The following is a 10,629-nucleotide window of genomic DNA, read 5'->3' as shown; positions in this document are numbered from 1 at the left end:
TTTTTTTACTCTTAATGAACAGGCTATGATAGCCTGTTAAATTTTTAAACTCCTCAATAATTATGCAAAATATTGAAAATTATTTTTTGTTGCCCCTGAAAGCCATTATACAGAGTGAATCACGAAGAGATGCAAATATTTTAATATGTTATTCTACAAGAAAAACTAAAGAAAAAATTAATATAAACGTAGGTCCGCAAATATTTAGTTATGGAGTTATGGCTAATAATAGATTTTGCCAGAAATTTAGCAATTTTGCTAATATGAAGTCATTGCAAAACTGTACGAGGTTAAAGTACGATTTCCATTTATTTTGTTGTTATTGATTTGGTGAATCTAATAAAACATGTCTCAGGCGTGTATCTGCAGTAATTTTCCAGAACATCAAGAGAAACAAAGACGTAATTTCGTAAAAATTTTAATTTATCAACTACTTGGCACAATTTTTTTTTTAGTTCCAGACAGCTGCTCAAAGGTTTTAATGGAAGTTGCAGAGAATTTATTGTTGGAAAAATGATGGTAATAAAATTAACTGAAACTGTATGAATCTTTTAGATAATCTGCTTTCATTAATACCATAGCACGAGAATTCATGTTAAAGCAGAGAAAAACAAAGCTCAGTGTTAAGGAAGTTGTACAGTGTACATAAAGCTTCACAATAAGTTCACATTAAATATTCAAAAATGTCTCCACCGAGTTCAATGCATTTAGCTGCATGTGTATGAACAGATTCCGTTGCTCCCTTCAGTTTCACGGGGTTGTTCTTAATTTCGTCTATTGCATTCATAATGCGAGCACAAGCATTGATTTTGTCTTTCATCCATCCCCACGAACAAAAATCCATTGGCGATAAAATGGGCGATCTGTGTGGCCACAGACGTGTAGCACCACGACCAATCCATTTCTGGGGAAATTTTCATTTAAATATCTAGTAACGGCGTTGGTGAAATGTGGATGCGCGCCGTCGTGTTCAAATACATTTGCAATCGCGTAGCAAGTGGTATATCTTCGGGCAAGCGGGGCATTTCTTCTTTAAGGAATTATATGTCTCGCTAGTTAGACGTCCTGGGAAAATCAATGATCCAATAAAGTGTGTATTGATAATAAACTTTGCTTCTCAGGATGTTGTGGAAAACTACTGCAAATACACTTCTGGGACATCTTTTATTACATTCACCAGACCATTAACAACAAAATAAATGGAAATCATGCTTTACTTTAACCTCGTACAGTTTTGCGATGACTTCATATGAGCGAAGTTGCTAAATTTCAAGCAAAATCTTTTATTAGCCGTTACTCCTTAACTAAGCATTTGCGGACCTCTGTTTCTATTTACTTTTTTCTTTAGTTTTACTTGTAGAATAACATATTAAAATATTTGCTTCTCTTTGTGAATCACCTTGTGTAGCTCACCTGCAACTAAATTCCGGGACACGCAACAAAAAACGGATTTTATAGTGTAGATTGTAGATATACGATCCCTTAGCGAAATAATTGATTATCCAATTATGCGATCCAGTAATGCCGGGGCGTTGGCAACGCTGATCGAGAGGACTCTCAACAATGAATGTAATTTATCTACAACAGTCAGTTCAGTGTTGTGAGTTTGTTGGCTGTGTGGAAAGAGATGAACACTGTATTTACCTTGTAGCTAATAAATATTCTTAAGAAATCCTGTGATGAGACCATGGGCGCCTTACATTCAAATATTCAGAAAATATCCTTGAACAACCTTTGAAATATTGTTGATGGTGTTCCGAGTTCACCCTGTAGCCCTGCACAACTAAATGGGGTGTTAGACACGCTTTTGGATTTTTCAATCGACTCGTACAGAAAAAAATAATAATTTTCGATGAAAATTTTTTAGAATGTGAAGGATAACAGTTAATTTAACAGTTCTAGCTGTAACTGTCACTCCTATGTCCACAATGAATTATAGACGATTGTGAAATGACTGGAAGACTATTCTGAATGGGAATGAAGAAGAAAAGGAAGAGGACGTCCTGAAGAAACGAATGGAGGTGAGAGTTACGAAAAAATAAGTAACTGAAAATAAAACATAACTGTAGTGATATGCACTGATAAGTCCGCTACGGTACCTTTTCAGCAAAAGTCATGGCCTGCTTTGTAGAAGGCCGTGCTAGAGTAAATACTTTTCTGGACTGAATATTTGCAAGAATGGAATATTTGATAAATATCAATGTATAAAATACATTTTAAGTTCAGATGGCAAGAGGGACGTAGCGCTTCGCTTACAGTCTAGTTTTTCAATAGCTGAATTCCGAAAACTTCGATGGGAATCATTAGGAGGTAGCACAAACTGTGGCATCTTTTGGAATCGATATGCTTTGCTTGTTTTGTTTGTTGTGAGAGGGAACATTCGATGGTGGAAGATGTTTATGTTGAGGTTTGAGTAAAGGCTTTCATGCACTCATGGAGACTGACAGAATTTTTTATAGCTGTTTATACCAGGGCCATACGTCAGCAGTAAGATGAAGCGTTCAAAAAGCGAAGCGATCAAATCTGCACTTAACACTTATTTGAAACGCCGGCACTATGCGGTATGTCATAACGGGTGACATTACAGACGTCACCACAAATCATTACTTTCTTTAGTTGTTATGTGCTGTTTTGAATAATTCAGGTGCAAAATTCTTGAGTGTGGACGTCTTTGCCGTGCGAAGATGATTTGTGAAGAAAGCGCCGTGTGAGATCTTCGTTGTGTTTTCCGCGCTTAGGAAGACTGGGCCGTCGGCAAACATGTTATTCATTCTGCAAAGAAAACTGTTTGCAATGCTCGTACTTATGCCATACGCGTTACGGGCATACTCATCACAGTTTTACTACGCAATCTGTTCTTTCAGACAGGGTTGCAAACTGAATGCACTGCTGTAGCTACATCTATTGGAAAATAATGTTACGTTATTTTTATTTTTGACCATAAATCCATTTTTGCCATAGCTTTAGACATATCATATTGCATGTTTTATACAGAATAAAGGATATTGTTTACAAATTATTACAATTCAAAGAGAAAATTTTTAAATAGTAGTAGTAGCAGTAGTAGTGGTAGTAGTAGTTGCTGTTGTATCTTTCAGTCCAAAGACTGGTTTGAAGCAGCTCTCCATGCTACTCTATCCTGTGCGAGCTTCTTCATTTCCAAGTAGATACTGCACCCTACATCCTTCTGAATTTGCTTTGTTTATTCATTTCTTGGTCTGCCTCTACAATTTTTACCCGCCACACTGCCCTCCAGTACTAAATTGGTGAGCCCTTGATGCCTAAGAACATGTCCTACCAACCGAGCCCGTCTTCTAGTCAAGTTGTGCCACGAACTCCTCTTCTCCCCAATTCGGTTCAATACCTCCTCATTAGTTATGTGATCTACCCATCTAATCTTCAGCATTATTCGGTAGCACCACGTTTTGAAAGCTTCAATTCTGTTCTTGTCTAAACAATTTATTGTCCATGTTTGACATCCATACATGGCTATATTCCACACAAATACTTTGAAAAAAGACCTACTGACATTTAAATCAATACTTGGTGTTAACAAATTTCTCTTCTTCAGAAACGGTTTTCTTGCCATTTTGTGTACTTTTTATATCCTTTCTACTTTGACCATCATCAGTTACTTTTCTCCCCTAATAGCAGAACTCATTTACTACTTTAAGTGTTTCATTTCCTAATCTAATCCCCTCAGCATCACCCAATTTAATTCGACTACATTCCATTATCCTCATTTTGCTTTTGTTGATGTTCATATTATATCCTCCTTTCAAGACACTGTCCATTCCATTCAGCTGTTCTTCCACGTCCTTTGCTGTCTCTGACAATTACAGTGTCATCGGCAAATCTCAAAGTTTTTATTTCTTCTCCATGGATTTTAATTCCTACTCCAAATTTTTCTTTTGTTGGCCTTCATTGCTTGCTCAATGTATGGATTGAATAACGTCAGGGATAGGCTACAACCCTGTCTCACTCCCTTCCCAACCACTGCTTCCCTTTCATGCCCCTCACCTCTTATAACTGCCATCTGTAAAAATTGTAAATAGCTTTTCGGTCCCTGTATTTGACCCCTGCCGCCTTCAGAATTTGAAAGAGAGTATTCCAGCCAACATTATCAAAAGCTTTCTCTAAGTTTACAAATGATACAAATGATAGAAATGTACATCTGTCTTTCCTTAATCCATCTTCTAAGATAAGTCGTAGGGTCAGTATTGCCTCACATGTTCCAACATTTCTACAGAATCCAAATTGATGTTCCCCAAGATTGGCTTTGGCCAGTTTTTCCATTCACCTGTAAAGAATTCGTGTCAGTATTTTGCAACAGTGGCTTATTAAACTGATAATTTAATAATTTTCACACCTGTCAAGACCTGCTTTCTTTGGGATTGGAACTATTATGTTCTTCTTGAAGTCTGAGGATATTTCACCTGTCTCATACGTCTTGCTCACCAGATGGTAGAGTTTTGTCTGGGCTGCCTCTCCCAAGCCTATCAGTAGTTGTAATGGAATGTTGTCTATCCCCGGGGCCTTGTTTTGATGTAGGTCTTCCAATGCTCTGTGAAATCCTTCATGCAGTATCATATCTCCCATTTCATCTTCACCTATGTCCTCCTCCATTTCCATAATATTGCCTGAAGTACATTGCCCTTGTATAGACCCTCTGTATACTCCTTCCATTTTTCTGCTTTCCTTTATTTCCTTAGAACTAGTTTTCCATCTGAGCTTTGGATATTCATACAGGTGCTTCTCTTGTCTCCAAAGGCCTCTTTAATTTACCTGTTTGCAGTATCTATCTTACCACTAGTGATATTCGCCTCTACATCATTACATTTGGTCTCTAGTCATCCCTGCTAAGTCATTTTGCACTTTCTATTGATCTCAGTTTTGAGATGTTTGTATTCCTTTTTGGGTGCTTCATTTACTGCATGTTTATATTTTTCCTTTCATCAATTAAATTCAATATATCTTCTGTTATCCAAGGATTTCTATTAGCCCTTGTCTTTTTACCTACTTGGTCCTCTGTTGCCTTCACTATTTCATCTCTCAAAGCTACCCATTCTCCTCCTACTATATTTCTTTCTCCTATTGTTGTTGATCGTTCCCTAAATCTCCCCCTGAAACTCTATGCAACCTTTGGTTCTGTCAGTTTATCCAGGTCCCATCTCCTTAAATTCCCACCTTTTTGCATTTTCTTCAGTTTTAATCCACAGTACATAACCAATAGATTGTGTTCAGACTCCACATGTGCCCCTGGAAATGTCTTACAATTTAAAACCTGGTTCTTAAATCACTGTGTTACCAACCTATATAATCTGTCTGAAACATTCCTGTGTCTCCAGGCTTCTTCCACATATACAACCTTCTTTCGTGATTCTTAAACCAAGTGTTAGCCATGATTAAGTTGTGCTCTGTGCAAAATTCTGCCAGACGGCTTTTTCTTTCATGCCTTAGCCCTTTTCTATATTCACTTACCTCTTTTCCTGCTCTTCCTTTTCCTACTGTCAAATTCCAGTTCCCCATGACTATTAAATTTTCATCTCCCTTTACTATCTGAATAATTTCTTTTACCTCATCATACATTTATTCAGTCTCTTCGTCGTCCGTGGAGATAGTTGGCATATAAACTTGTACTGCTGTGGTAGGCCTGGGATACGTGTCTATCTTGGCTACAATAATGTGTTCACTATGCTGTTTGTGTTAGCTTACCTGTGCTCTTATTTTTTTATTCATTACTAAACTTACTCCTGCATTACCCCTATTTGATTTTGTACTTATAACCCTGTTAGGTGCCACAGAACTTCACTAAATCCCAGCATATCTAACTTTAACCTATCCATTTTCCTTTTTAAATTTTGTAACCTACCTGCCCGATTAAGGGACTTGACATTCCACACTCCAGTCCGTAGAACACCAGTTTTCTTTCTCCTGGTAACAACCTACTCCAGTACATAACCAATAGATTGTGTTCAGACTCCACATGTGCCCCTGGAAATGTCTTACAATTTAAAACCTGGTTCTTAAATCACTGTGTTACCAACCTATATAATCTGTCTGAAACATTCCTGTGTCTCCAGGCTTCTTCCACATATACAACCTTCTTTCGTGATTCTTAAACCAAGTGTTAGCCATGATTAAGTTGTGCTCTGTGCAAAATTCTGCCAGACGGCTTTTTCTTTCATGCCTTAGCCCTTTTCTATATTCACTTACCTCTTTTCCTGCTCTTCCTTTTCCTACTGTCAAATTCCAGTTCCCCATGACTATTAAATTTTCATCTCCCTTTACTATCTGAATAATTTCTTTTACCTCATCATACATTTATTCAGTCTCTTCGTCGTCCGTGGAGATAGTTGGCATATAAACTTGTACTGCTGTGGTAGGCCTGGGATACGTGTCTATCTTGGCTACAATAATGTGTTCACTATGCTGTTTGTGTTAGCTTACCTGTGCTCTTATTTTTTTATTCATTACTAAACTTACTCCTGCATTACCCCTATTTGATTTTGTACTTATAACCCTGTTAGGTGCCACAGAACTTCACTAAATCCCAGCATATCTAACTTTAACCTATCCATTTTCCTTTTTAAATTTTGTAACCTACCTGCCCGATTAAGGGACTTGACATTCCACACTCCAGTCCGTAGAACACCAGTTTTCTTTCTCCTGGTAACAACCTACTCCTGAGTAGTCCCCGCATGGATATCCAAATGGGGGACTATTTTACCTCCGGAATGTTTTACCCAAGAGGACGCTGTCATCATTTAACCATACAGTAAAGCTGCATGCCCTCAGGAAAAATTACGGCTGTAGTTTTCCCTTGCTTTCAGCCATTTGCTGTACCGGTATAGCAAAACCATTTTGGTTAATGTTAAAAGTCCATGTCAGTCAATCACCCAGGTTGTTGCCCCTGCACCAGAAAAACAGTTTTCCATTCAGTCTGTATGTTCTCTTTTGTATTTTCAACACTACACTCACTTTTTTTACTCATCCAAAAGTTGTTTTCCACGTGAAGAAAATTTTTTTTATGCCAATCCCAGTTTTAAATTTATCTTTGTCCTATGAATTTGCCTGTGAGTATTGCTTTACCTTAAATCAACCTCCAGAGACGAAAATTTCCTTCAGTTTTCTTTACATTTTTGAAGAGAAAACGTTTAGTTATCATTAGGGAATGACTTTTTAATTTTTGTCATTGTATCAAAGAGTAACAATTTTTATTCATCTTTTATTTCTCTGACCTCGTGCAATACTGAACTTTGATGTCACTGTTTACAATGTGTTAGAAAAGAAATGTGATTGAAGTGTGATCAGCTTTGTTCTTCTCTTGCACCGAGCCAATTAGTGCAGTGGTTAACACACTGGACTTGCATTTGGGAGGATGATGGTTCAAACCTGTATCTGGCCATCCTGATGTAGGTTTTCCGTGATTTCCCTAAAATGCTGGGGTGGTTCCGCTGAAAGGGTCCAACTGCTTTCCTTCTCCAGCCTTCTGTAATCCAAGCTTGCACCGCCTCTAATGACCTGGTTGCCAAAGGGATGTTAAACACTTGTCTTCTCCCTTCAAGCATGAAACAGTAATTTCTTCAGTTGTGTAATTTGTTTAGAACTAAGATTTTTTTAAGAATACGTAGTTACATTACATTAATACTTGTTCTGTAGATCATGAACACGAAATTTCATGGAATGTGTCAGTATTTGTTGACATGTCACTATTATTGCAGTGTGTAAATATGCACTTGTTATCCTATAATGTGACACGTTACATAGGAAGTTGTACCAGTAGATATGCTTTAGCTGCGCTGTAACTGGATTTTGTTAATTGTGTCATAATAATTATTTTGAGGAGACTGATGACCTCAGATGTTAAGTCTCATAGTGCTTAGAGCCATTTGAATTATTTTGAACCATCCCTGTATATATGATACCTTTTATTGGCAAATCTGAAACCTTCATCGCTCATAATTGGGCAAGTTGCATATATCTTACTGTCAAGGAATACATGTAGGCCTACTAACATCCACAATGCCCATGGCCTTACCACTGTTGAACACTACCTATACCAATGGCGATGGATTTCAGACTACAGCCACCTTCCTGATCACCATGACTAACTGTATCCTCAACCACAATTACTTCTTCTTTAAAAGCATCACCTACAATCAAATCCATTGTAGGGCATTGGACACCAGCATGGCACCATCCTCCACAAGCTATTCATGGGCCATATAGAGGAGTCTTTCCTAACCTCCCAGAATCCTAAACCCTTCACTTGGTTCAGATTTATTAATGACATTTTCGTAAACTGGAATGAGGGTGAGCACCCTATTCATTTTCATCCAAAACTTCCACACCTTCTCCCACATTCTCTTCACCTGGTCCTCCTCAACCAAACAAGCTGCCTTCTTTGATGTTGCTGTTCACTTTAAAGATGGCTACATATGTACCTCTGTCTATAAAACTTACCAACCACCAGCAGTACATCCATTTTGACAGCTGCTACCCATTCCATGCCAAAAGTCCCCTGCATACAGCCTAGCTACCAGTGGCTGTCGCGTATGTAGTGATGACCAGTTCTTCTCCAAATATATTAAGAATATCAATGATGCCTTCACAGGCCAAAATTACCTTCCCAACCGTGCTCGAAAACAAATGTCCCATGCCATATCTCCGCAGTCCTCACCACCTTCCAAAGTCCCAACAGATGACTCAATACCATGCTGAACTGGAGCAGCTGAGTCATATTCTCTGCCAGCATTTCGACTACCTCTCTTCTTGCCCTGAAATGAAGAATGTCTTACCACTATCCTTCCCATCCCTACGGCAGTAGTATATGTTTCGGCTGAAAGCTTACGTGTTTAGCAGTCTTTGTTGTGCCTTTGTGCAACTCAGAATCTTCACTACATGCCGAATAGCAGTCTATCCTTTTCATAATATTGTTATTATTCCATCCTTGATTTTCCATTGTTCAGTTAGAAATAAACATACAATAAAATAAGAATAAATGAATAAAATGCATGTGCCTAGTATGTAGCTTAATAACTAAAAAATAGTTATTTAATCAGTTTCTTGATTAAAAATGGTAGCCACTTAAGTTAAATATTTGGATTAACTGAAGCCTTCAATACCGCTCCTTTCAACCGAACCTAGATCTTGGAGAATACTACAGATCAGTATCTCACCACAAATGAGATTTTGTATTCACATTTGTTGGCTTTGCCAACTCTCAACCAGCTTCTCACTCTTCAGTTCAATTCATGTCTCAGTTTACACTGTAGATCAGTCTGTATCCACAACCTACATTCCAATAAATAATATAAATGAAAAAAAGAAGACATTGTGCTGTCTGCACATGCCTCAAGATCATTAAGTCATGGAATGGAGCTGATATCTGGTATTCGTAAGTTTAGTTGACCTAATGGTTTGGTTGTGAATTGGCAGAGCAGTATCAAAGACTTTGAGTCACCCATAGTGCACATTTGTGTGAGCAAGCTCTTTTATGTGGTGGTGGTGGTGGTGGTGGTTAGTGTTTAACGTCCCGTCAACAACGAGGTCATTAGAGACGGAGCAGAAGCTCGGGTTAGGGAAGGATTGGGAAGGAAATCGGCCGTGCCCTTTCAAAGGAACCATCCCGGCATTTGCCTGAAACGATTTAGGGAAATCACGGAAAACCTAAATCAGGATGGCCGGAGACAGGATTGAACCGTCGTCCTCCCGAATGCGAGTCCAGTGTGCTAACCACTGCGCCACCTCGCTTGGTCTCTTTTATGTAATTATATATAATCATACAGATATCAAGTATGGCCACCTTTCCTCCATTCAGGAATTTTAATAAATTGCAGTTCTTCAGTCACTTAAATTAATACTGAGACATTGATGAAGTGTGACAGTCAAATGAAGAACTGTAATACAATGTTTCTGGGCAGAAAAGTCTTGGAAGATGGAATTCTGTGTTTTGACCTTCAGTGTGGCATCTTCTGGGTCAGTGCCATTATGACCACTGAGAAACTGTGTGGATTACTGAAATCCATTTGTGACAGTACATAAGACAAAATTAGACTTGCCTTCAGATTGGTAGATGGAACATGAATTTCAGTTTCGTTGATAACTTTTCACATTGCTCTCTGTACAAAGGAATTTAACTTCTGAATCCAGCGTCATATTGTAGCTCTTATGGTCAGTAGTCAATTTATTATTGTAGAACTTTAGTCTATGGTAAGATATTTCACATTCCACTTACACTGATAAAATTCACATAGCCGTAATTTATACTAAGTTGCTTTCATATTGCTCCGTTTGAAGATTACGGTGATTAGAAGTCTTGCACTGTTGTCAGTTAGGAACAACTGAGTCACTAGCTATTACGCGCTTCTCAGTGCCTGTTGCATGTAAAAAAAGTAGTCTGGGCTGGAAAGCTTCCCATGCAGCTGGATTAAGAATGACAACAACCTGGGCTTTCCATTGTTCGAACTAGGAGGTGAAGCTGTGTGGTGTCCTGTAACATATGCAGATATTCTGAGATGTCCTAAAATCCAAACAAGTTATACAAAAAAACTCTCAGACCATACCAAAAAAGTGACTTGTTGACTAGTATGTAGACAGACATTTGAACTCTGTAGTATAGCTTTG

General features: G+C 38.2%; 1 protein-coding gene across 1 annotated transcript in view; it reads left to right on the top strand.

Annotated features, from left to right (window-relative positions):
* Window positions 1-2,302: 2,302 nt before the first annotated feature.
* LOC126334597 (TAF5-like RNA polymerase II p300/CBP-associated factor-associated factor 65 kDa subunit 5L) overlaps window positions 2,303-10,629 on the top strand; it is a 133,692-nt gene continuing 125,365 nt past the window's right edge. The window contains exon 1 of the mRNA XM_049996989.1: window positions 2,303-2,561. Coding sequence (XP_049852946.1) covers window positions 2,557-2,561 — 5 coding nt within the window. The 5' untranslated portion in view covers window positions 2,303-2,556. The remainder of the gene's footprint in view (window positions 2,562-10,629) is intronic.

This window comes from Schistocerca gregaria, chromosome 2 (genome assembly GCF_023897955.1).
Source record: "Schistocerca gregaria isolate iqSchGreg1 chromosome 2, iqSchGreg1.2, whole genome shotgun sequence".
NCBI classification, from domain to species: Eukaryota; Metazoa; Arthropoda; class Insecta; order Orthoptera; family Acrididae; genus Schistocerca; species Schistocerca gregaria.
Note: the sequence above shows the minus strand (reverse complement) of the source record. Positions and strands in the feature narration are given on the sequence as shown.